We start from the raw sequence: 27,921 nt of genomic DNA, 5'->3' as shown, positions 1-27,921 counted from the left end.
ATCCGGGAGGCGGAGCTTGCCGTGAGCTGAGATCTGGCCACTGCACTCCAGCCTGGGCGGCAGAGCCAGACTCCGTCTCAAAAAAAAAAAAAAAAAAAAAAAAAAAAAAAAAAAAAAATACAAAAACTAGCTGGGCGAGGTGGCGGCGCCTGTAGTCCCAGCTACTCGGGAGGCTGAGGCAGGAGAATGGCGTAAACCCGGGAGGCGGAGCTTGCAGTGAGCTGAGATCCGGCCACTGCACTCCAGTCTGGGCGACAGAGCGAGACTCCGCCTCAAAAAAAAAAAAAAAAAAAAAAAAGAAAGGAAATGAAGCTCTGTGTGTGTGTGTGTGTGGTTGGCAGGCCTGGTGATCCTGTTGTTTAGTGTCTCTGAGATCTGAGTTGTGCCTTTTTATTTTGCGTAAAGTAGGTACTTGGTCATATGCAGCACCAAGGAGAAGTCAGAGTTCCACCTTTGGAGTCTTTTCTTCTGATTCATGATTTTCTTTCTGGAAAACATTATAACAATGATATTTAGATTAGTAAACTGAGCTGTTTAATTACTCCTGGAAGTCCTAAATCCATCTTTAATTTTTATCTCATGAACACTTTTATATGAAATTTGATTTGTTGCCCATTAATACTTTACACTAAATGCTGAAGTCCAAAATTCAGCCTCTGAATATGCAAGCCCTTTCCAAACTTGCTTTTCTAGTTCGTGTCTCACGCTATACCCTAACAAGCATCCTGACTCTTGCCACGATATCCTCATAGACTTTTGCTTTTAATCAAATCTAGTAGAGCTCAAATAATTTTTTTAACTTTAATTGTTTTGCTTTTATTTTTGTTTTTAATTGACACAATAGTTACGTTTTTATGGGGTATAGACTGATATTTCTATACATGTGTACAATGTTTAATGATCAAATCAGGACAATTCGCATATCCATTGCCTCAAATATTTATCATTTCTTTGTGTTGGAAACATTCAAAATCTAATCTTCTAGCTATTTGAAAATGTATAATAAATTGTTCTTAATTACAGCCACCTTGTAGTGCTACAGAACACCAGATATTCCTCCTATCCAGCTGCACTTGGTATCCATTAACCAACATTTGGCTCTCCTCCCTCTCTGAGCCCAAAGAATTCTTATTCAACAGGAAATAAAAGGGACATAGAAGGAAAACAATTTGCTTTACCTGCAGTCTCACACTTACCAACAATTTTCCACTTAGGAATCCATCACAAAAGTTTTGCACACGCTCTGTGGAAACTTCTACTGTGGGCAGTGTATCCCACTCATCATCTAGAGTCCGGTAAATTGCCAAAGCTGGCAGTTGAGACTTCTTTAATTTGAAAAATGATATCACCTTCCCATTTTCTTTCCTACCACTGTCCACCAGAATAAAGAGAATCTGCAGTTGGGGAAGTTTGAAAGAAAAAGTTTTATCTGAGGTCTGTGGATAAAGAGATACCTTGTATTGTTACAGCTTACACTGATTGAATTTATGGTCTGCACCATGCAATTGAAATCTTGAGTTAAAATAATTTTTTTGCAGCCATAATAAAGAATGAAATCATGTCTTTTGTGGGAACATGGATGGGGCGGGAGTCTATTATCCTTAGCAAACTAACACAGGAAGAGAAAACCAAATATCTCATGTTCCCACTTATAAGTGGGAGCTACCAGTGAAATAAAAGAGGATAGAAGCAAATGGAAGAACATACCATGCTCTTGGATAGGAAGAATCAATACTGTGAAAATGGCCATACTGCCCAAGGTAATTTATAGATTCAATGCCATCCCCATTAAGAATGGAATCCCCATTAAGAATGCAATCCTCATTGGATGACTTTCTTCACAGAATTGGAAAAAATTGCTTTAAAGTTCATATGGAACCAAAAAAGACCCCACATTGCCAAGACAATCGTAAGCCAAAAGAACAAAGCTGGAGGCATCACGCTACCTGACTTCAAACTATACTACAAGGCTACAGTAACCAAAACAGCATGGTACTTGTACCAAAACAGAGATATAGACCAATGGAACAGAACAGAGCCCTCAGAAATAATACCACACATCTACAGCCGTCTGATTTTTGACAAACCTGACAAAAACAAGAAATGGGGAAATGATTCCCTATTTAATAAATGGTGCTGGGAAAACTGGCTAGCCATAAGTAGAAAGCTGAAACTGGATCCTTTCCTTACTCCTCATACGAAAATTAATTCAAGATGGATTAGAGACTTAAATGTTAGACCTAAAACCATAAAAACTCTAGAAGGAAACCTAGATAATACCATTCAGGACATAGGCGTGAACAAGGACTTCATGCCTAAAACACCAAAAGCAATGGCAACAAAAGCCAAAATTGACAAATGGGATCTAATTAAACTAAAGAGCTTGTGCACAGCAAAAGAAACTACCATCAGAGTGAACAGGCAACCTACAGAATGGGAGAAAATTTTTGCAATCTACTCATCTGACAAAGGACTAATATCCAGAACCTATAAAGAACTCAATAAAGTTTACAAGAAAAAAACAAACAACCCCATCAAAAAGTGGGCAAAGGATATGAACAGACACTTCTCAAAAGAAGACATTCATACAGCCAACAGACACATGAAAAAATGCTCATCATCACTTGCCGTCAGAGAAATGCTAATCAAAACCACAATGAGATACCATCTTACACCAGTTAGAATGGCAATCATTAAAAAGTCAGGAAACAACAGGTGCTGGAGAGGATGTGGAGAAACAGGAACACTTTTACACTGTTGGTGGGACTGAAAACTAGTTCAACCATTGTGGAAAACAGTGTGGTGATTCCTCAAGGATCTAGAACTAGAAATACCATTTGACCCAGCCATCCCATTACTGAGTATATACCCAAAGGATTATAAATCATGCAACTATAAAGACACATGCACACGTACGTTTATTGCAGCACTATTCACAATAGCAAAGACTTGGAATCAACCCAAATGTCCATCAGTGACAGATTGGATTAAGAAAATGTGGCACATATATACCATGGAATACGATGCAGCCATAAAAAAGGATGAGTTCGTGTCCTTTGTAGGGACATGGATGCAGCTGGAAACCATCATTCTCAGCAAACTATTGCAAGAACAGAAAACCAAATACTGCATGTTCTCACTCATAGGTAGGAATTGAACAATGAGATCACTTGGACACAGGAAGGGGATCATCACACACCAGGTCCTATTGTGTGGAGGGTGGGGGAGGGATAGCATTAGGAGATATACCTAATGTAAATAATGAGTTAATGGGTGAAGCACACCAACATGACACATGTATACATATGTAACAAACCTGCACGTTGTGCACATGTACCCTAGAACTTAAAATATAAAAATAAAAAAGGCAGATATTTGCAAAAAAAAAAATAATAATAAGTGGGAGCTAAATGATGAGAACTCATGAACACAAAGAAGGGAAAAACAGACACTGGGGTCTACTTGTGGGTGGAGGGTGGGAGGAGGGAGAGGAGCAGAAATTATAACAATTCGGTGCTGGGCTTAATGCGTGGGTGATGAAATAATCTGGACGCCGCCGCCTCATAACACAAGTTCGCCTACATAACAAGCCTTTACATGTACCCCTGAACTTAAAATAAAAGTTAAAAAAATGAATTTCCTATTATTTTGTGTTGTGTTGGTGTTTTATCGGTTTGACGAGATTGATTGAATTTTAAGAATATCGAATTGGAAAATACTTTAGTGATTATCTAAGAAAGGAAGTATAGCCTGGAGCAGAGAACACGTTTTAAATTCTGCCTCTGGTACTCTCTAGGTACGTGAGTTTGGGTACATTGCTCAGCCTCTCCGAGACTCAATTTTCTCATTGGCAAAATGGGCTTTTGGTGGGGGAACTTAAATGAGGTAACACATTAATATTTTTATTCAGCTTTTGGCATAAAGTAAGTGTTTGATAAATGTAAACTATTTTATATTATTAAATCAAACCTTCAACCCAAAGTAGAAATCTTCTTTATAGTATTCTGATCAGATGACTGTCTACTTTCACTAACACTAAATACTTCTAGTGTTAGAGAACCAACCATCAGAAAGGCAGTTTATTTTATTACCAGACAGGAAGATATAATTATATATGCCTTTAATGTGATAAAATACAACATCTCTAGTTCTGAATAATGTGATTTATCATGTCCACTTCTTGCTTTGCTATCTTCTAACCTTAGTTGTTTTCCTTATTTATCTCTGCTTCCTAGCCCCATCTCCCTTTTCCTAGTGTCCTAGTGGTGTGTATGCAATAGAATATTCCCATTCTTGCCTTACCTTCCCCTGGAAGAGCTTGGCTGCCTTCTGGTATCTGTGCATGTTCTCTTCATACTCTGGGGAGGCCTTGTTCATTATCAGGAGGAGATGAATCTGAATTACACTGTTGAATAGCCCAATCACAGTCTGGCAAGTTGAAATGTGTTACAGTAGAGTGAAAGAGAGAGAAAGAATGCATTAGTACCTGGGAAGGAAGGAGTGAATAGGTAGATTGAAATATAAATGAGAGCTGGCCACTGGTAACACAAATGGAACTAACTTCCAAGATGGCTCTCAGTAAGTCTCACCATCTTGTTTTCATGCAACTGTGTAAATCCTTCCTTCCCACACTGAATGGGACGGAACTGAGTAACCAATGCAATGTTGCAGAAATGATGGAGTGTGACTTCCAAGGTGAGTCTTGAAAGACATTACAGTCTCTGCTCTTCTCTGTATCTCTCACTCTGAGGAATACCAGCCCCAATGTAGGGCACTCAAGCAGTCCTCTGAGGAGAAACACATGGCAAGGAACTAAGTCCTTCTGCTACTAGCCAGCATTGACTTGCCAGTCATGTGAGGGAGCCATCTTGGAAGCAGATCCCAAGCTCCAGTCGAGCCTTCAGATGACTGCAGCCCTAAGCAATGACTGCAACCTCCCAAGAGACCTCAAACCAGAAGCACCTAACCCTAGCCACCCCAAATTGGATGACCTGCAGAAACTGTATGAGATTATCAATGTTTTGTATTTGAAACTCCTAAGATTTGGAGTAATCTGTTTTGCAGCAATAGACAACTAATACACTATGCAACATATTAGTCACTTTGTTTCAGCCTTGCTTCTTGTTTTAAGACTAGTCAGAGACACTTAAAATGTAGCCTTTGAGTACATATTAGTAGTTCATACTTATTGAGTGTTCATTATGTGGAAGGCACTGTCTCCAATTCTTAATGAATAATAAGTAATTTAATCTTCAAGGTCCCAGTTTTTGAAATGAGGAAACTGAGGCACAGGTAGACTAAGTAATTCTCTCAGAGTCAAATAAATGGCAGACAGGGATTCACACGAGCTGGTCTAGCTCCAGAGTTCATGCTCTTGATCATCAGGATGAACTGCCTCATGCACAGTGGATAGCAAAACCCCACATAAACCAACTCAGTCCCAAATGTGTCTGAACCAGTGTACCAAAGGTCAGCAGAAGGTGAGCTCTTCAGGAGACCAGAAGCATTGACTTTGTTTTGCTGATTAGAGATGGTGATTTTCCATGAAGTTGTCAATGACTTAGAGGAGTGGAACAGCCACCAGAGACAGGAGAAGAAAAAGAGAGGAATCTACGGCACTGGTTCCCTTCATTTCACTGTCCTAAAATAATGTTGCAAATCTATTTTAAACCGATCTCATTTCTTTTCACTTCTAAATTCAGAAAGCACTGCTACAAAACTAGTGTGTGCGCAGGAAAACAGAACATGGTGGGTTAACAAATCTTTGGGCAGAGTCTTAGGAGGATGGGGAAGGGAGCAGCTAGGCAGAATTCTTCCTGAAGATACACACTCTTGTAGAGATTGTCCAGCTCTTTTGGCTGCCTACAGTATGTAGGCAAGGAGGGCCAAGTGGGTCTTTTCCTAAAGATTTCTCCATGGATTTTAAAATCAAGTTTTAGATTTTTCATTTGGGAGATTGGATGATACATGATTTACTCTTATTTTACTAAATCCTGCTACTTAAATTTAGAGCATTCATTCACCGTTCTAAAGCTGAGATGGAGGATAATTCCTGGGAAGAGTAAAGAAATAAAAACGACTATGTCAAAAGGTACAGTTATCTTAGCAGAAGGGATTGGCCACAGCCGAATGGATTAGTTTAATCCTAACAGACACGTTGACGCCAAGTACTGAGTGTGTGCATTAAAAGTGCGTGGCAGGTCAGGTGCATGGCTGGGATTTTCTGCCCAGTTGCTGCTGGTGCAAACCTTTGCACCAGAAGCAGATGAGAAACAGCTATAGTAGAATGAGCAGTTCTCCAAATGAGAAAAATATTCCTTTCAGGAAATAAAAAAAGGAACAATAGAAATTGAACTTGCTTCTTTAAAGAAATTCTTACTGAATTTTCTCTTGATATCATCTGCCTTCACCAATAATATGGAACTTAAAAAATATGTCATTGTTTTGCAAAATGAGAGACAGATCAGGCATAAGAAACAAGGAAGGTCAGTGCGTGCCCCTGCCTTAGCTAGCCTACAAAATGCCATGACACAGAGGCCATAGCCCAGGGATGAAAAGATCATCTTTCTGGCCCCACATAGAGAAGAACACCTTTTTGATTATTACTGCCAGTGCCCCAGGGGCATACGTGTTTGGAGCCTTAGCAGAAGTGGAAATAGAATCAGCAACTCCAGAGAGATAAAGATGGTGTGAGAGGTAGGCCAGAATTTAGTCAACAAGGAAAGGGGTGTTTTCTGTTGAAGGCAGTGTAGGTAGGGCAATAGACAAACTACAGGATTCAGTCACAGGGACCAGTCATCAAAAAGCAAGGGCAACTACACAGGCTGTCTCTGAAGCTCGAATTCCTAGCCATAGGGCTTTGAAGGAGTTACTTAAATTTTCTGAACTCCCATTTCCTCTACTGTAAAATGGAAGTGGCAAAATGTGCTAATGCATCAGTTATATTTTGTCCCTTAAATTATGCCTTTTCTATTTACTCATGATGTGACCTTGAATAATGTCATCACTTGGATCTTGAATATTCTCCTCTATAAAACGGGCACAATAATTTCCTCTCTTCTACCTCAACAAAAATCAATGTGAGGAATAAATGGGAAAATGAGGATGAAAGGGCTCTGTAAGTTCTCAAAAATCATACCATGCATGTAAAGTACTGTTATTAGAGAATAGAAGGTACAGCGTTTTGAGCTGATGTCGATCACTGGAAATTAATACTCTGTAAGATTCTATAATCTATATCAGGGAAAATAAGGATGGGACACATAAGATAATTCTGTGGACTGTGTTATAGTCTATAGCGAGTGTTAGAAGGCCAGATAGTGATCAGGACAGGTGGAGCACCACCTTTACCCAGACTGCATGCAGCATGCAACACCAGAGGAAGACACAGCAGGAGAGAAGTCTGAGGCATGGTGAGGGTGTGGGCACGTGCTAGTCAATGCATGGTTTGCAGCTGCTGCCAGACTAGGAGCTGTTTGTTACTGGTCTATAAGGAGGTACATACAGAAAATGAAATGTGTGTTTAGAAACAATTACAGAAACTTTACGCTGCTGTGACATCCAAATATGTGATCAGTGAGCTTCATTTAACATTTTTTTTGTTTGTCTTTCATTTACTCTTATTTTATTTTAGGCACACACCATCGTACCTGGTAATTTTTAAAGTTTTTGGTAGAGACAAGATCTCGCTATGTTGCCCAGGCTGGTCTCAAACTCCTGGGCTCAAGCGATCCTCACGCTTTGGCCTCCCACAGTGCTGGGATTACAGTTGTGAGCCACTGCATCTGGCCTTGAGTCAGTCACCTTAACTTTGCATTCTGGTTCTCTTTCTTACTAGCAGTGTGATAGTTCATTTAACTTTTCTCTGCATTTTGTTTAACAGGAACAAGTTAAATCTTAAAAAGGTGTAGGGAGGATAGTAACATAAACAATACAGTAGGTGTTGAATTAATGGCAGTTCCTGTCATTATTGGTTGAAGAATTGGAACTCTGGGAGGAAGAGACCTCTGTTATGAAGACCAGTACCTTTCCTGACTCAGGCTCTGAAGGGGCTGAGAACAGGAAATATTGTTTACCACAGGGTTGTACTCTGTCACCATGTGAAGGCTGTTGATTTCAATGAAACGGCTCAATTTGGTGGCATCAATGCTTTCAGTGTCTTCATCCTCTAAATTCAGTTGTTCATTGTCTACCTGGGTAACAAAAAACAGGATAAAGTCACTATTCCATCTTTTTTTCATGTATTGATAAACGTCTTTGGACCTCCATGTGACAGGCACTGATTAAAGCTCTGAAGACCAAAAGATAAGTAAGAAAGTTTCCCTGCCCTAGAAGGACAAACTGTCCTGTAGAATCCAGATGTCATCACAGGATAATCACAGGCCCGTATGTCACCTAAGGAAGAGCAGAAAAGCTCCAAGGAAGAAGTTACTCCTGAAAAGTGGCTAAGCCTTCATCAGATAAATGAGGATGAGGAAGGAGCTTTAAATAGAGAACCGTATTTACAAATACTGTGAGATGTGAGAGGTTGTGTTCTCGAAGCTGCCGTTAGTTCACTGTGACCCTAGCAGACGTGATGTGAGAGTTGCAGAGAGACAAGGTTAGAGGGATAAGGAGGAGCAAATTTGGAAGTGTCTGGAAGCCAAGGCAAGTAGATTAAATTCTATCTGAGGGCAAGGGAGGCCATTGGCAAGGTCAGATTTGTGTTATATTTATGCACCCTTTTACTGTGAAATAAAACACGTGTAGAGAAAAATATAACACAGTATAAACATTTGCTGTAAAGCTCAGCAAATTATCACTGAGAAAACTACTGTAGAATCACCACCCAGGTAAAGAAACAGAATATTGCTAGAACCCTGAAGTCCTGGTGCTTCCTTCTAATTTGTAATTCATCCTTTTTTTTTGCCAAAGGTATGCTGACTTTTATGTTGACCATTTTCATTCTTTGTAGCTTTACCACTTAAAGATCCTTCTTTTAATGCTATAGTTTAGTTTTACCTTATTTTTTAACATTGAATACATGTAAACAAACCATTTTTTTGTCTCTTTGGCTTAACATTTTGATTATAAGTCATTCATGTTATTGCATGTAGCTGTTGTTTGTTCATTTTCCTTGCTGTATAGTATTCCATTGTCTGAATAAACACAATTTATTTATTCATTTTACTACTGATGAACATTTTGATTGTATCTAGTCATTAAGACAATGCTGCAATGAACACTTCTTGACTTTTGGTGCATATATGCCTCTGTATCCACTGAGCATATACCTCAGATTGGGATTTTTGATTATAGAATATGTATATATTTAACTAGTAGAAAATGCCAAGCTATCTTCCAAAGTGGATAATAACTTGCACATACTAGTACTGTGTGTGAAAGGTCCCATTGCTCCACATCCTTGTCAACATTTGCTATTGTCAGTTTTTCTAATTTTACTGATTTTGGTGGATATGGTTATATCTCAGTGGCTTTAATTGCATTTCTCTCATTAACAGTTAATAATAATTTAAGGATATGAGGACAATTAAAGATAATTTCCCTCATTATCCTCTTTATGAAGTGTTTATTCATGTTGCTTGCCCATTTTTCTTTTGTCTATCTTTTTCTTTCTGATTTGAATGTGTTTTTATATATGCTGGATATGAGTCCTTTGTTGGTTCCATAGTGCATGTATTTTCTTACTAGGGCTTCTCTTTTAATAGTTAATGCATATGAAAGAAGGTAATTTAAACATAGTCAAGGTTATCATCTTTATAGCTAGTGTGTATTTTTTCATTTTGTTTTATTTAAGAAATCTTTGACTACCCAAAGGTCATGAAGATATTCTCCTATATTTTCTCCTTTCTCAACATTATCTTTCACAATAGATCTAAAATCCACTTGGAACTCATTTTTCTTCTTAAAACGGATGCAAGTTAGGCCAGCAGTGGTAACTCACACCTGTAATCCCAGCACTTTGAGAGGCTGAGGCCAGTGGATCACCTGAAGTCAGGAGTTCAAGACTAGCCTGGTCAACATGGTGAAACCCCGTCTCTACTAAAAGTACAAAAATTAGTGAGGCGTTGTGGTGCATGCCTGTAATCCCAGCTACTCGGGAGGCTGAGGCAGGAGAATCACTTGAACCCAGAAGGCAGAGATTGCAGTGAGCTGAGACCACGCCATTGCACTCCAGCCTGGGTGGAAAAGTGAAACTCTGTCTCAAAAAAAAAGGATGCTAAGATCCTTGATTTTTGTATTACTCTTCTCTAAAGTGAGTATTAAAGTCTCCCTCTTTCTGATTGCTTACATTAATTGGGGCATTGGTCTTCTCCTGTCCTGGGTTTTTCTGGTTCTCAGGCCTTCAGATTCAGACTGGAATCTACACCATTGGTGCTTCAGCCCTCAGGCCTTCAAACTACAACACTGGCTCGTCTGGGTCTCCAGCTCACAGGCAGTAGATGGTGAGACTTTTCAGCCTTCATATTTGTGTGAGCCATTATCTTATTAAAAGAATCTCTTAATATGTATATTCATATATATAATCTTTACCATATAACATATATGTAATTTGTATTATTTTTATGTAATATTTACTATGTAATAGCTATCTATAATCTATTATCTATCTATCTATCTATCTATCTATCTATCTATCTATCTATCTCCTGTTGATTCTGTTTCTCTGGTGAGCAAAGAAACAGAAAAACAGAACAAATCCTATTGCAAATAATACTGCTATGCCATTAGTTTTACTACTATTATTGTTATTGACAAATTGGTGAAAACTTTTCTTAGTGTTTGAAGTCTTTTTCCTATTTTATTATGCTTCACTTTTAACCTACTATTCAGATTTGTACATGTTTATGGGGTACAGTGTGATGTTTCAATACATGTATATATTGTGTAAACTATTAAATCATAGTATTTAGCATATCTGTTGCCTCAAACATTTGTCATTTCTTTGTGATGAGAACATTAAAAAATAATTTCTTCTAGCTATTGTGAAATTCCAATACAATATTGTTAACTCTACTCACCCTACTGTGCAATAGAATACCTAAACTTACTCCTTTCATCTAACTATAATTTTGTACTTATTAACCAATTTCTCCCTGTCCCCACTTCCCTCTTCCCTCCCCACTTCCCCCTCTGCTCCCCAGCCTTCCATAACCACTATTGTACTCTCTATTTCTATAGATCCACTTTTTTAGATTGCTTGTATGAGTGAGATCATGTGATATTTGTCTTTCTGTACAAGGCTTATTTCACTTAACATAGTGTCCTCTGGGTCTATCTGTGCTCCTACACATGAGAGAACTTCATTCTTTTTTATGGCTGAATAGTGTCTATTGCATATATGTACTGCATTTTCTCTCTCCATTCATCTGCTCACAGACACATAAGTTGATTCTGTTTCTTGGCTATTGTGAATAGTGCTGCAGTGAACATGGGAGTGCAGGTATCTCCTTGACATACTATTGATTTCATTTCCTTTGGATGTATACCCAATAGTGAAAGTGCTGGATCCTATGGTAGTTCTATTTTAAAATTTTTGAGGAATGTTCATACTGTTTTCCATAATGCTATACTAATTTACATACCCATTAACAGTGTATAAAAATTCTTTCTCCACATCCACACCAGCATTTGTTACTTTTTGTCTTTTTGGTGATAGCCATTCTAATTGGGATGAGGTGATATCTTATTGTGGTTTTCCAGTTTTTAATTAAAAAACATGTAGAAAGCAACCCCTGACCTGACCTATGTGCTCCTTTTCTCCCCAGAAGGAGCTTATCATTGTTAGAGCAACCATGTTAGAGTTGTTCTGTTTGAACCAGAGCAACTCCATCATGAATAGGGGCTAGGAAAAATGAGCTGAGACCTACCAGGCTGCACTGCAAGATGGTTAAGACATTCTAAGTCACAGGATGAAATTGGCACAAGACACAGGTCATAAAGACCTTGCTGATAAAACAGGTTGCAGTAAAGAAGCTGGCCAAAACCCACCAAAATCAAGATGGTGATGAGCATGACCTCTGGTCGCCCTCCGTGCTACCCTCCCACCAGCCCCATGACAGTTTACAACGGCCATGGCAAAGTCAGGAAGTTACCCTGTATGGTCTGAAAAGGTGAGGCATGGATAATCCACTCCTTAGTGCATGTGATCAAGAAATAACCATAAAAATGGACAACCACCAGCCCTTGGGGCTGCTCTGCCTATGGGGTAGCCATGCTTTCATTCCTTTACTTTCTTAATAAACTTGCTTTCACTTTACTCCGTGGACTCACCCTGAATTCTTCCTTTTGCAAGATCCAAGAACCCTCTCTTGAGGTCTGGATCAGGACCCCTTTTCACTAACATCTTTCTGAAGACTGTGGAAGGAACTATAGTGAGAAAATCCGCTGACCCAAAGCCTAACTTCGGGTAAGTTATTGGGTCCAGTTACATCATGAATTAAGGGCCATTCCATGTTTTGACGTTTCCAAGATATCAAATCCTATTATTTGGCCAATTTTAAATTTGAAAGTAGCAAAAAATACATAGAAATCTATACATTTCCTCCTTAGAAGGCTCTAAATGCACTCATAAGTTTGATATGTAGAATTTTTATCATTCAGTTCAAAAATGCTTCCTCATTTTTTGTTCTTAATTCTTCTCTAAACTATTAGTTATTTAGAAGTGTATTTCTTAATTTTAAAATGTAAGATATTCTGGTTATATTCTTATTGATTTTTAGCTTTATTTTTATATTTTATTTTTATTATTTATGTCTTTAAAATTAAGTATATTTTGCAGTTTTTGAATACAGTATTCTACAAATGTTTATCAGGTCACTTGGTGAATTTTATAGTGGAAATTTTCTATATCTTTCTTTTTTTTAACCAACTTATTTTATTTAAAAGTGTGTTGGGGCTGGGCGCAGTGGCTCACATCTGTAATCCCAGCACTTTGGGAAGCCGAGGAGGGCGGATCACAAGGTTAGGAGATCGAGACCATCCTGGCCAACATAGTGAAACCCTGTCTCTACTAAAAATACAAAAAATGAGCCGGGCATGGTGGCGTGCACCTGTAGTCCCAGGTACTCAGAAGGCTGAGGCCGGAGAATCACCTGAACCTGGGAGGCAGAGGCTGCAGTGAGCCAAGATCACACCACTGCACTCCAGCCTGGGCAACAGAGCAAGACTCTGTCCAAAAAAAAAAAAAAAAAGAAGGGTGTTAAATTTTTCTATTATGTTGTGACTTTAACCATCTTTTCATTCAATTTTGTCAGTTTGTGTTTATATAGTATCAGGACATGTATTTGATAAATGCAAAATTTAGAATTATTAAATCTGTCTGGCAAATTGAAACTGTCATTATGAACTGTTATTCTTTATCTCTAGGAATGCTTGTTGCCTGATAGTCTACTTTATTTGGTATTAATATATTCATATCTTTCTTTTGGAAGTGTTTGTATGGTATAGCTCCATCCTGTGTTTTACTTGTATCACTTGTAGAAGGCACATAGTTGCATTTTTCAATCCAGTGCCTGACAATCTTTGTCTTTTAACTGGATTATTTCCATGAAATGAAATTACTGATGTATTTAATTATGCATTTTCCATTGGTTCTATGTGTTCCAAATTCTATTTTTCTTTATTTCTGGCCTACTTTTGAGTTGACTGAGTACTATATATTATTTTCTTCTTTCCCTCTATTGGCTTAGAAGTTACATAGGCTTTAATTGTTTCCTCAGGGATTGCCAGAATACATTATACAACATGCATTTTTTTCACTTATCAGAACCTAATATTAATTGGCAATTTCAGCTTCTTCTTAGACAATGCAGACATTAGACTATTCAAACACAGTTTACCTCTTTTAAATTCAATTTTCTGGTTCTACATTCAAGACTTACACAGGATTAGTGTCATGTGTTTTAGTTCCAGATCTCACAGGATATGATTCATTTTGTTATATCTTCAATATACACTTACATTTATGCACATATTTACATTTTAGTTTCTCTTTATTTATTCCTGTGTTTTTTAGCTTCTATGTGGGTTTTCTTTCCTCTCCTTAGAGAAGACATTTTACTATTTTCCTCAGTATGAGATGGATGTGTTGAGTGACAAATCCTCCCAATGTGGCTGTTTAATATGTATTTATATTCTGTTTAATTTTGAAGCCTGTTTTTGCTGAGGGTAGAATTATAAAGTTGGCAGTTATTTTCTTTCAGTATTTGAAAGATATAATGCTTTGTATTCTGCATTCCACTGTTGCTATTGAGAAGTCAGCTGTGAAGCTTATGGTTGTCCCTTTGCGATTACTTTGATGATAATCTCTCTTTTCTCTGGCTTCTTTTAACGTTTTATCTTTTGTTAAGTTTTAGATGTACTATGGCAGGGCTAAGAGTGCATTATACGTATTCCACATGTATATATATTTGCATATGTGTAGGCATATGTGTGTATATTTGTGTGTGTGTGTGCATGCGTGTACATATACATATGATCACTCCAATCCAATTTCAGGGGTTGAAATGATTTGCGTCTGTGCTGCAGCCCTCAGGAGGGCTTATCTAGTATGATTCATCCCTGTTTTTAGGTACAGCTGTGTAGGATTCAAAGGGGATGTGAAAGGTGTTGTACTAGATTCACTTCCTATTTCCCCTTGTGAGGCCTGGACTCCCACATTTAATTTTCAACTCCTGAGGATCTCAAAATGCAAATTTATTTCTTAGCTTCTTGGTTGCTTTTGGAACTGACCAAATCCCTCTAAACAAAAAGCAGTCCTCAATGCAGGGTTCATCTTTTTGGGTTTTCATCTTCTTCTAGATCTTGAGCTAGACATTTTCCCTCTTTTACTAGCTCTTTAATGCCTTCAGACACACACACACACACACACACACACACTTACACACACACATTCAGACACACACATTTTAACTTTTAAAAATAGTCTTTGGTAGAAAGGATTGTCTGGTTACATGATCCATTATCCCAGATTCGTATTTCAGAACAACCTTGCCACCACACTCAGATATACTGAAAGACAGGACTTCATTCTTCCAATCATTGTTCTCAGTTTTCTATTTCTTCTCCCCAGTCTACTTAAGCCTATAAAGACACAAAGACAGTGCCTCCACCATCCATAGATAGATCCAGGCCTACAGATAAAATTATTAGTGTCAGCTCCTGAACAGTTTTGTCCATTTCCTACAATAGTTTGCATCACTTTTGAGATCCTTGGGCCTCCTGCCCTTGGACGCCTCCTTAACCCGTTTCCCTCCATGTGCTATCTGTGTAGGTCCTGCCCAGTCAGATCTTGCCTTGGATCAGAACCACTCTTTTGTCCCCAAGGTACTTTCTTCTCGTCTACCCAGTAAAATCAGAAGCAAATCTCACGTTAGTTAATGTAGGAGGGAATTCAGGCAAAGGGAAATTAAATTCACTAAATAGCAAGAATCCAAGATCGCTCTTTATTGTCATCCCAGTGATGATTCCTATTTCATCTCTTTTGTTCAAGAGGGTCTCCCATTGGGGTAACTAAAAGCAATAAAAACCTTGGAGATGTGCAATGTACCCCTTATGGTTAATTTTAATTCTGGATAGATCTAGTCATTCTCTTACAATCCATTTGTTTAATAATTATTTGCTGAGTGCCTGCTATATGCACTGAGGCACAAAATTGCAGCCATTCATTCAGATGGCAATTTAAGCACTCTTTATTTTAGGATTGCTTTACACAATTTAAGTTTATGAAATAAATAAATGCCAAGGTACAGAAAAGTTTGTATTTCTAAAACAGAATTTTGAAACAAATCAAAACCACACGGTAAAAATGAACTCCTTGGGTGTATTTAATTGTTTAAAAATTCACAAAGTTTTGGAAAACTTGGGGGAAAAAAAAACAAAACGCATGAAAGCAAGAGAAAAGGTCTTAGGTGGATCCTTGCCCACCCTCCTACCACCTCCTTCTCCTTCCCTTGCCCGTATCAGGAAGAATTAGTAGAGAAATAAAATGAGCACACAAAAAATTGATATTTGCAGCTCCTCTGGATCCTTAATGCTGCTACCGACTTATATTTCCAGCTGGCATGTCTCCTTCGTGCTTAAGGCTTTGCTATTGCAACCACCAAAATCATCATCATTATCATCACAATCAGGACTCATTTAATATTTGATGTGTCTAAATGCTTCCTGACTATTTTTCTAGGAACTCCTAGGCCTGGCGCATGCGCCTCAGCTGACATCGCTGTGCATGGACCAAGAATCCCCCCCGCTCTGTACTCTTTTCCTGGCAGTCCCTCATACTTCCCAGAACCGGGAGAACAGGAAAAGCCAGTTACTCTGGGTGTTTCTGGACTTAAAGAATGCACTAAATTGGAGGCAGAGGATGTTAACCGGTGATAACATTCTCTAAGAAGCAAAAGAGCTTTAATAAAAGCCACCCTCCTGCAGTCTCTCTAGTTTGTTGTACTTCTTTTAAGAAAACATGCCGGATCTTTCATTATTTCTTAAACTAATAAACTCTGGAACATTCATGTTTAGGGTTTTTGGAAGCAACATTTGAACAGGAAATCTCACTCTGTAAAGGGAATTATTTGCATAGTGCACTGGAAAGAAAATCCAACCCTAGAACCAAGAGTTGGAAAAACCTTTAAAATATCATTTTTCAGTTTTATGGAAAGAATTTTACTTAAAATATCATATTATTATTTGAGAGAAAAGAGGCATCAGAAGAAAAACAGAAATAGTAAACTGGAAAGATTGCTACCTTAAAATATAATTTTGCATTTCCTCAAGAGTATCTGAGGGAGTATTTTTTGTTATAGACACTGTATCATACCAAGAGATTTAATCACTCATTTTCTGTTCATTCATTAGTATTTCAGTTATATTCATTTGAATTCCCATGGATTTTTCTAACAACCCAGATTTTTATAAAATGTATTAAAATTGTCTTAGTTTACACCGCAGTTATAGTAGTAAATGTCTTTGGTGGCACTGAGAAATCGTTTGTTAAACAAAGGTCCTCGCGCCCGCGGTTTGTTTCTGTAAGCTGCCCAGCTTACCGTATATTTAGTAAATACATACTTTAAAAACATGTTTCCTCATGGACACAGGGAGGGGAACATCACACACCAGGGCTTGTCGGGGGATGGGGGGTTAGGGGAGGGAGAGCATCAGGACAAATAGCTAATGCAGGCAGGGCTAAAAACCTGGATGACGGGTAGATAGGCGCAGCAAACCACCATGGCACAAGTATACCTATATTACAAACCTTCATGTTCTGCACATGTATCCTGGAACTTAAAATAAAATAAAATAAAATAGAATAAAATAAAAAATGTTGACCGGGCGCGGTGGCTCACGCCTGTAATCCCAGCACTTTGGGAGGCCGAGGCGGGCGGATCACGAGGTCAGGAGATCGAGACCATCCTGGCTAACACGGTGAAACCCCGTCTCTACTAAAAATACAAAAACAAAAGTAGCCGGGCGAGGTGGCGGGCGCCTGCAGTCCCAGCTACTCCGGAGGCTGAGGCAGGAGAATGGCGTGAACCCGGGAGGCGGAGCTTGCAGTGAGCCGAGATTGCGCCACTGCACTCCAGCCCGGGCGACTGTCGGTCTCAAAAAAAAAAAAAAAAAAAAAGTTTCATAATCTGAAACATAATCTTCTTGCATTTCTTATCAGTTTATCTCATGGACTAGTTTCTTGTGATTCTCTTTGTCCGGTGAGGTGTATTTCTTATCATAGTCATCCAATAAATAACTGTAAAAGGAATAAAGGATGACTGCACTGTGTTTTCATTACCATCCCATTAGGTCAAAGTTAGGTTAATTAGGTTTCTTAAAATAGTAATGATTGAAAAAAATTCAAAGCAGCGTAAACATTCAAATAATATTTCAAATTCCATTTTAGAACAGGCTCATAGTTCATTTAACCTGGAAATTCCATCTCTGCTAGGGCAACAATAAGAGTCCTATTGAAAAATTTGAGAGTTTCTTTGCTGTTACACTCACAAAAGACAGGCTGTGCCCTCAAACAGCAAGACTGTTATATGCAACTTATTATGGTTTCATGAATTTTATCTAAATTCTTCCTGATTACGTTTATATAGTTGGCCTGCACTATTTTTGAAGAATGTTATGTTGCATAAATACAGCATTGGCTGGCCTTTTATTGCTCCAACATTTCAAGCATGAGTAATATCAATTTATTGTTATTTTTTCAGTTAATCATTATTTCAGCTTATTTCTAAACATGTTCTTAAAATGGAAAATTTTGTAAATTTAGACAATACATAATGTCTGGATTAAATCTTGATAAATAATTCTGCAATTTGATTAAGGAGTGGTAGGAGGCTAGAGGAATAATTTAAGAGAAAATAGTTAAAAGAAAAAAAAGTAGGTTTTAGAATGAGGGACATTAGAGAGAATTCAGTGTAAAAACAAAGTTTTTCTTCAGGGTGAAGTCCTTTAGAAAGCCACTATAGTATGGTAAAAAGGGTGTGATTTGTAGTCAGCAATACTGGGTACGAATCAGACATCTGTTGCTTCATAGTTGTGAGATTTTGGGCACCTAAACCGATCTCTCACGGAAATTTCCTTATTAAAAATGCAGGAAGAATAAAAATTACTTCATCAGGTTCTTGTGTGAATTAAGTGGTCAAATATTGTAATAGTGCCTATCATAGATTAGGCTCTGAAAACAAACAATCGAACGGAACAGACAGGATCTGAAAAGAAAGAAGGTCCCAGAAAATTTTTCAATAGGTTCACATTTCCCAGTGTTGATGTTCCCTTTTCAACAACAAAAAAAAGTTACTGCAAACTCTTGAATAATGGTCCTATTAAAATATATACTAAACTTTTGAAAGTGTAAACTGTGAAAAAAATATTTATCTGAAAGCTGGCATGACGAAAGTTGAGCTTCTTCCAGCCCTGCCAATGAAGTAGGGCAGGAACCAGTTTGTTTGTTTTCTGGTATGGCACATAAATAATCTTGCCCACAGAGGTCCCAAGAGTTCACTTAGAGTAGGTCTGTCACTAGCGGTAAACAAAAATCAGATGTTAAAGAAGAGTGAAAAACTGAGAAGTCATCAAGGAGGCTTTATGAGGAATGAACTGTAAGCAGCACCAGTGCTCTCCCATTAGAGGATGTTAAGTCTGTAGAGATGGTGAAAGCAACAGCGCTTGTTTTTCTTCCCCATGTGCGTATCTTGGTGGTATTAAGCCTTTCAAATCAGGCCTTTATAAGACCTATGAACAAAAAACTGAGAAAGAAGTACTTGTGGAGTGTAGCTTATTAGAATTTTTGTGTTGAAGGATTTCTACCAGTGGTTCAATGGCAACATGAAAGGCATTTGCCTAACCTTCCATGTATTCCTTACCAAAGTTTTTCACAGAAGAATTTGATTTAATCTTATTTCACGCTGGTGAGAATGCAAACCAGCAACCACTGTGCAGGTGGGAAAGGGGTTGCTGAAGAGAGCTCACACAACCTCAGAGATGCTTTTGGAGGTGAGTTCAGTTCCCCAAGCACCTTCCGAGTGCCTTCAAGGAGCCAGAGGTGTATTATAGCCTTTGAATACAAAGATGATTAAGTCATAGTTTCCACCCTCGAATAGGTCATGGCCTAAGAGGGTAATAGAGGAGACAGATATATAAATATCTAGGCCGGGCGCGGTGGCTCAAGCCTGTAATCCCAGCACTTTGGGAGGCCGAGATGGGCGGATCACGAGGTCAGGAGATCGAGACCATCCTGGCTAACACGGTGAAACCCCGTCTCTACTAAAAAATACAAAAAACTAGCCGGGCGAGGTGGCGGGTGCCTGTGGTCCCAGCTACTCGGGAGACTGAGGCAGGAGAATGGCATAAACCTGGGAGACGGAGCTTGCACTGAGCTGAGATCCGGCCACTGCACTCCAGCCTGGGCGACAGAGCAAGACTCCGTCTCAAAAAATAAATAAATAAATAAATAAATATCTGATATGAACTATAAAGTGATAAATGAAAATAGAGATAAGGGATTACATACAGAGGAATGCTTAGGCCCATTTGGAGATTCCAGGGACGCTTCCTGAAGGGTAACATTCCTGAACTGATTCACTGGAGTATGAGAAGGAGTCATCCAGGTGAGGCTAGGTGAAAGGGGACCCTTGGTAGGTGGTGACATTCTAGACAGAAGGAATAGTCTAGGCAAAATCATGGAATTGGATGATAATTATGTGTATAGTTGGCTACTGAGGGGGTAAAGCCCAGGGTGGAAGCTGGATGGAAAAAGGACTAGAGAAGTAGGCAGTGGGGCAGGCCAGCAAAGTCAATGTGTGTTTTTTTTTTTTTTTGAGACGGAGTCTCGCTCTGTCACCCAGGCTGGAGTGCAGTGGCCGGATCTCAGCTCACTGCATGCTCTGCCTCCCGGGTTTACGCCATTCTCCTGCCTCAGCCTCCGGAGTAGCTGGGACTACAGGCGCCCGCCACCTCGCCCGGCTAGTTTTTTGTATTTTTTAGTAGAGACGGGGTTTCACCGTGTTAGCCAGGATGGTCTCGATCTCCTGACCTCGTGATCCGCCCGTCTCAGCCTCCCAAAGTGCTGGGATTACAGGCTTGAGCCACCGCGCCCAGCCAGCAAAGCCTATTTGTAACATTAAATATCTCGTTTTTGATTTTTTAAGAAATGAAAAATATTGAAGAGTTTGAAAGAGAGGAGTGCCATGGTCAATTTTCTATCTTAAACACATCATTGTGATACCATTCTAGAAACTGTATATAAAGTAGTACAAGGAGATCAGTTAAGAAGCTAATGAAATTGCTTATGCTTAGGCTAAGAGCCTAAATACAGAATGAGGTAGAAGGAGTGGAGGAGAATATAGATTCAAGATAGAAGATACAACTGGCAAAAATGTAAGACCAAATGAGCATAGCCATTTAATAAAGTAGTACCTTAGATGGAGGAATATGATTAGCAGGTGCAGACAATAAATTCAGTTTTGAACATTTTAAGTGTATAGTGCTTATGAGGGTATAAAAATGCTTATACCCAGCAAATGTTTAATCTTGAGAGAAGTCCAGACTAGAGATAAAATATTCTAAACGCTCAGCAAGCACATAATAGTGGAATACGCAAAAGAATTGTATTTCTTAAGAAAAACATATTCATTCATTCATTGATTCATTCATATATTCATTCTCAACAAATACTTAATAAGCATAGCAGGCACTGTTCTAGGCTCTGTGGATACACTGAACAGAACGATCTCTGCCTTCACAGAGCATGGGTTCCACGACCTAGGTTATAAAAAGTGTTGGGTCAGGCAGCATTGTAGATACAGGAAGAGAAGATCTCAAAGAGACTATAAAAGCAGTGGGAGGATCAGAAGTAATTTCCTAGAATTCAAGGAAAGAGAGAACATTAAAAAGAAAGAAGTTGTCCCTAACATCAAACATGACAGAAATGTTGAGTAAAATAAGGAAGCCATGCAGACCTGGATAAATGTAGTTTTAATGGTGTGATGGGACATAAGCTAGATAGTAGTGTCTAGCTTAGAGAAATACAGTAAAAAATATGCTTAAAAGAAGTTTCAATGAGAAATGAAAAAGAAAGAAAGGGTGGCAACTAGAAGGGGCACGACATTCAGTCCTGAAATATTAAAAACTTTCTTTTGCATCAATTTTTCTTTTTCAGTGGACTCTTGACATGTTTATCTTGATGTTCCATCAACAAGTAGAACTCAATGACCAATGAAAGCATCAGAAATCCCCATTTCTGCACATGACCTCACTATTCCTAGACACCCTGACTTTAAGCTTCGCCTCCTTTCCATAACTGTGATATCTAAAGATCACAGGATCTTCCTCTTCTTTAATTTCTATTGCTATCTCTCCACTACAGACTCTTAATACTTCTCACATGGTCTATTTTGCCAGCCTGACAAAAGCTCCCTCTTCTCTTGCCTTTTAAGCTAAAAATCCATCCTCTGCCTTGCTGTCAAAATAATCTAATACAACACATTCCTATTCGTGTTACTTCCCTGATGTAAAGGCTTTAGGGGGTTTCCAGTGACAACCAATTCAGGACAAACTCATTAAAGTGGTATTCTATATTTTCCCCACAATATGATTTTAATCAAGTTTCTCTCTCTGATATTCATTTTCCCCAATATGTACCCTGGGATCCAGTCAGATTGGCCTGTTAATTGTTTCCTGAGATTTTCTCCCCTTGGCCATGAATTCTTTGCCTTGTCTAAATTTATCTATCCTTTAAATTCCAATTCTGTTGTCTTTTTCTTTTCTTTTTTTTTTTTCAGAATTCCCACACTGCTTTTATCCTTTGAACTGTGATAAAACTTTACCCATAGTGATTCTCTTTGTATTATAGATACTTGCATATTATGTTTACAATACCTACTATACTTTAAGATCTATGAGACTGGAGAATATATTTAATATGTTTTTATTGTCAGTATCTTGCATAGGGCATATGGGAAGTAATAAATGTTTGAAGAACAAAAATGAACTCCTCAAAATATTTAATATAAAATTTTTGGAGCTCAGAGTGACCTTAGAGATAATACAGTCTAACTCTTTTATTTTAGAAGGGAAAGAATTGGAGATAAAAAATGTTAAGTGACTGCCCAAAGTCGTGTGACTGTTGAGCGACAAAACAGTACCACAAATTCCATTCCCTGGCTTTCAGTCCTGTCCTCTTTCCATTTCATTACAGTACCTGCTTGGGAATCTTGAATTGAGTCTTCATCCTTGTCAACAATGTCCCTGAATTTGGTACCATCATTAGTGTAAAAGACATAGAGTCCTTTCCAGTCTCACAAGTTTGTGAGTCCACAACCCAATGAAAATCTGGGAGAAAGTTCAAGCTACCCATCCAACTTACCAGGCGAAAGAGGCAGATGGTGTTCCCAGTGATGTTGTAGTGGATCAGAACCTCAGAATCAGTGCTGATTCCAAATGACACGTCTGGGAATTTTTGCACCATGCTACGGAGTATGGACACTGCTGGTATTTCTAAATCCTAAAAACAAGAGAAAAAATAATACCACAGTGGTTATATTGAAGGGCAGAGACAAAGGATATGGAAAAGAAATATGCTATGAAGCTTTACCAGAAATCGTAGATTTGATTTACTGCCCAGTAACACATGATTTACCTCTAACAGTTCAGGTTTCATTGGCAGTGACGTTCTCGAATTTTCCAGGCTCTGTGAGTTAATAGGTAACCATGAAATTGTAGCTGAGCCTGAGACTCCTGAGAGGCCTTGTCATAGAGCTTGAAGTTTACCAGGAGCTGAGAGAGGCCTCAAAATCATAAAGGCCTGCCTAGTTTGGCTGCACTGTTGTAGATATACATGAGAAGCAACTGTTCTGGGAACAATTTGTTTAACAGTGAAACAGCAAACAAACGAACATAACCAATTCTGTTTTTGTTGAAATGGCATTTCTTTACTAATTCCTGTATGTAGGTTAGAATAATTTTAGAGCACTGAGATAATATGCAAAAATTAGCAGTTTATATGGTTTTTAAAACTAACTCTAGGATTAAAGGAAAAGTATGTAAACAACTACGTTGTGCTAAAGATTTATAGGTGCCTTGTGACCTCACCAAGGACAAAGAAGTTCCCAACTTCCTCCCTTGCTGGTGCCCAGATGCGTATGGTTGCTGGTTATTGCTTGATCCCAACTCCCTCCTCTTCGCCCTGCCCTTAACGTACAAAGAGCCTAAAATTGGTAGTGACTTAAGACGTACTTTATTTATTTATTTTGATACAGAGTCTCGTTCTGTCACCCAGGAAGTGGCGCAATTTTGGGTCACAGCAACCTCCGCCTCCCGGATACTTGTGCCTCAGCCTCCTGAGTAGCTGGGACTACAGTTGTGCGCCACGATATTTGGCTAATTTTTTTCTGTATTTTTAGTAGAGGTGTGGTTTCACCATGTTGCCCAGGCCGGCCTCGAACTCCTGAGCTCAGACAATCTGCCCCCGTCAGGCTCCCAAAGTGCTAGAAATACAGGTGTGAGCCACTGTGCCCGGCCAAGATGTTCTTTAGGATGCTAGTCCACTGTCTTCTTGGTTTACTGGATCTTCAAATAAACCGGCTTTTCCTCCCACCAGCTCTTGTCTCTTGAGTTTTGGCTTTGGTTACGTTTGTGGAGAAAAGGAAAAAATGCAAAAATACGAAATAGGTGCCATCCAAAGAGCCAAAAAAGAAGAAAAATAAAATAATTAAGATGAAAGCTTAGAAGTTTTAACAAAAGTTTATGCAGGGTTTGGAAGGACAGTCCCTTTCTTGCCACTGTAGATAAGCCTGAGCTTTGCACATGAAGATGCTGTTCACGCATCCAACTCTGCAGCCCAGGCCTGCAGGAGGGAGCAGAGAAGCCACTTCCGAGCAGTGATTCCAGGCCTTCCATAGAGGCTGGCATCATTTTCCCTGCTGTCACAGGACCTTTATCCATAGGAGCTCAGGGAAATTAACAGGAACAAACATGTTCTACCCTGCAAGTCTCCAGGCTGAAGGAGGAGATGTGCAAGGAGAAAAGAAGATGGCTAGTTGATATGCTTTGGCTGTGTCCCTACCTAAAATCTCATCTTGAAATGTAATCCCCATAATCCTTACGTGTCAAGGGTGGCACCAGGTGGCGGTAATGGGATCATGGGGGCAGTTTCCTCCATGCTGTTCTTGTGATAGTGAGTGAGTCTCACAAGATATGATGGTTTTATAAGTGTCTGGCCTTCCCCATACTTGTGCTTATTCTCTCTCCTGCTGGCCTGTGAAGAAGTGCCTTCTGCCATGATTGTAAGTTTCTTCAGGCCTTCCAAGCTATGCGGTGATTCAATTAAACCTCTTTCCTTTATAAATTATCCAGTCTTGGGTATGTCTTTGTTGGCAGCATGAGAACGGGCTAACACACTACTCTTGCATCTGGGATCAAGCAGAGCGAGCTGGTATCTACTCTTCTAGAGGCTGTGAACAATAGTTAATTGAAGCCTCCTCTCTGACTCTGCTCCTTCAGATGCAATTGCTCAAGGATAAAATGATGGCATCTGGCGGCTGTTTAAGTTATTGCACACTCTTCCAGGTCCATGCTCTTGCCCCTTCCCTGTCTTTCTGAGGGTGTTTTTGTCTACAGCTCAGATTTCTCATTCCTGAAAAATGTACTCTCTGTCTTTCTCCCCCACTTGCATCTCATTGCAGTGATTTCCAGCTGTGTACACAGAACTGACAGGGTAATCAGGAGTTGTAATTGGTGAATGGAAACAGACAAGAAGGTCTGCTATGAGAGAGTAGGGGCTTAATCAGCTGTGACGATTTCCAGATGCTACCACCAGAGAAAGATGAAAATGCTGGAATGAGGCAGTCTCATTTATGGCTGCCTTTATTAACCAAGCAGCCAATCTGGAAGGTGGAGGTTAACACCTCGAATATACAAAATGCCATCCTTTTCCAACATTTCAGACAAGGCAAAGAGAAAGAAGAATAAGAGTCTACCTTATCTGGGGGAAAGGCCTTAAAAGGCTGTGCACTGACTAATGTCCAGGAGCTTCAGAATCCTGTAAACAGTGTTGCTGGATGATATCAATTGGATTCACTCTGGCCCCTGCCTATTCATAGGGTGCTATGAGAGTACAGACCAAATGCATTTAGGACAATGGTAGGGTTCCATAAAGGCATTCTTTCTGCAGATACTGACTTGAGCTCCAAAGCATCCATAGATGAGGAGATGCAGCCCACAGGCTCAGAAAGAAGTAAGTGTGAGAAAGATATAATTTAGAGTCTGGGAATGTCTTAAAAGTAAGAGGTCCCAATGGACAAGATGAAAGCAAACTGTGTGACTGTCTCCCTTTACCCCCACTTCTAATGCAGTGTCATCTGCCAGCAGTTGGCTGCTGTGGTTCCTTTGAGGTAGAATATTTCTGGCTCTTGGGGGAGTTGCAAGTAGGGTATCTGAACTAACCTGGAAGAAGCCTATGACAGCCACCTCAGTGGCAGCAATGAATTCCATGGCAGCTGGGACATCTGCGAGCCACGTGGGTTCCTGGGCAGCACCAGGACCATCTAGAGAGAGAAGTAGAAGATGTCAGGGTACTGAGGTGAGAAGAAGCAGCTCTAAATAATGAGGGCATCTGTACCTTTTATCTCTATACTAAGGCTAAGAAAAGCACAATTTCTAGGAGTACTGTTAGTATTCCAAAGCATAGTATTTTTACTAACATATGGAAGGTGACCCTACTGATGGTCTGTCTCTGAAGGATACTGCCAGACTTTCCTGCTCTCCGCTATACAAAATGCATCTTATCCAGGATTTCCTGGAAAACTTTCTAGGTGTGGAGGAAAAGTGCCCAGAGAACCACCATGCTCCTTTTCCTTCTCCTAATAACACTTTCACACTATTGCCACTCAACTACATTTTTCTTTTACCTGAGGATTTCTCAACTTCTGCAGCAGCTTCTGCAGCCAGGTCACACGTGAGGAGAAATAGGAGGAACATGAATCTGGACAGGGCAGCTTCCATTGTCCCTCTCCTGCTCCTGCTCCAACCCTGGACTTTGTGTTTGGGAGGCCGACTTAAGGCAGCCTGCTCTGTAGCTGATTGGCTGTGAAGTTGTTAGGGCTTTGGGAACTTTGCAGCTGGCTCCAGGGGAGCCTTCAACTTCTGAGATAAAAGACCAAGTTTAGTAATTGGGACTCAGAACATAACCAACCGGAAGAAAGTCAGGTCAGTTTATTTAAATAAAAAATGTAAATATTCGATGCCAGGTATTGATCCTAGCACTAGGAATAGAAAGATAATTATGATCTGATCCAGCCTCTGCCAGCTTAGATTGTCAGTGGGAGAGATAGGCAAGTAAAAAGATTATTTAAATATAAGATGGAAGTGATATAGAAAAATTCATAGGGTGCTATGACAGTAGAGATTAAGGGTATTAAGGACAATTCTAGGGTTCAGTGAAAGTGTTCTTCCTGTGGAGGATGCCCAAGCAGAGTCCTGGGTAAGATTTTGCCAGGCAACACAAGGTAGAAAGGGAGTTTCATGTAAAGAACCCAAGTACAGAGATGCAAATATAATGTGTGACAGAATTACTAGTAATCGAGAATGATGAAAAGGAAGAAAGTGATACAAGTGGGCAGAAAGGCATGTGGGACCAGCTCACAGCAGGTCTTACATGATACACTAAGCATGGGAGCATCAACTTTATTCTGTAGGTGATGAGAACCCCTGAAAAGGCTTAAGCAGAAGAGAGAGATAAAGTTTGATTTTGCTCACAAGTGTCTGAGGAAGTCCAAGATGAGATTTTCACAGGCATTGGGATATGTAGTCTTAAGCTTAGGAGAATTTTCATGTGAAAATATTATAAAAGAAATGAGGAAGTCCTACCCAGAGCAATTAGGCAAGAGGAAGACATAAAAGGCATCTAAACAGGAAAATAAAAAGTCAAACTATTTCTCCTTGTTGACAATATGATTGTATGCCTGGAAGGCTCTAAAGACTCTGCCAAAAGGCTACTGGAACTGATGAATGATTTCAGTAAGGTATCAGGAAAAATATAAATGTACAAAACTCGATGACATTTCTGTATACCAATAATGTCCAGACTGAGAGTAAAATCAAGAACACAATTTCATTTACAATAGCCACAAATAAAATGAAATGCCTAGGAACACAGATGACCAAGGAGGTAAAATATCTCTTCAAGGAGAACTACAAGATACTTTTTAAAGAAATCAGAGCTGACACAAATGGAAAAATATTCCATGCTCATGGGTAAGAAGAATCAGTATCTTCAAAATGGCCATACTGCCCAAAGAAATTTATAGATTCAGTGCTATTCCTATCTAACTACCAATGTCATTCTTCACAGAATTAGAAAAGAAAAATTTCTAAAATTTATATGGAACCAAAAGAGAGTCTGACTAGCTAAAGCAATCCTAATCAAAA

At 39.2% G+C, this 27,921-nt stretch overlaps 1 protein-coding gene across 3 annotated transcripts; it reads right to left on the bottom strand.

Moving 5' to 3' along the window:
- Positions 1–312: 312 nt before the first annotated feature.
- Positions 313–27,665, bottom strand: ERP27 (endoplasmic reticulum protein 27). Of its 3 annotated transcripts, XM_033222780.1 has the most exons (7): positions 26,403–27,665; positions 25,939–26,039; positions 22,862–22,999; positions 8,076–8,192; positions 4,303–4,428; positions 1,197–1,394; positions 313–487 (listed from the first exon to the last, which is right to left on the bottom strand). In XM_033222780.1, the coding sequence occupies exons 1-7, from the start codon at positions 26,494–26,496 to the stop codon at positions 440–442; spliced, it is 822 nt and encodes a 273-aa protein (XP_033078671.1). In that variant the 5' UTR covers positions 26,497–27,665; the 3' UTR covers positions 313–439. The 3 variants fall into 3 exon arrangements, with proteins under 3 accessions (XP_033078671.1, XP_033078673.1, XP_033078672.1); XM_033222782.1 differs by lacking the exons at positions 25,939–26,039; positions 26,403–27,665 and adding an exon at positions 23,135–23,282; XM_033222781.1 differs by lacking the exons at positions 25,939–26,039; positions 26,403–27,665 and adding an exon at positions 23,090–23,170.
- Between the last annotated feature and the right edge of the window lie 256 nt (positions 27,666–27,921).

Source organism: Trachypithecus francoisi, unplaced genomic scaffold (genome assembly GCF_009764315.1).
Source record: "Trachypithecus francoisi isolate TF-2019V2 unplaced genomic scaffold, Tfra_2.0 Lachesis_group11, whole genome shotgun sequence".
Classification (NCBI taxonomy): Eukaryota; Metazoa; Chordata; class Mammalia; order Primates; family Cercopithecidae; genus Trachypithecus; species Trachypithecus francoisi.
Note: the sequence above shows the minus strand (reverse complement) of the source record. Positions and strands in the feature narration are given on the sequence as shown.

Coding starts and splice junctions, on each gene's coding strand:
- ERP27 (XM_033222780.1), bottom strand. CDS start 26,496: ATGGAAGCTGCCCTGTCCAGATTCATGTTCCTCCTATTTCTCCTCACG. Junction 8,193..22,861: donor CCATCTGCCTCTTTCGCCTG/GTAAGTTGGATG, acceptor TTTGTTACCCAG/GTAGACAATGAACAACTGAA. Junction 1,395..4,302: donor CCAAGCTCTTCCAGGGGAAG/GTAAGGCAAGAA, acceptor CCCCAACTGCAG/ATTCTCTTTATTCTGGTGGA.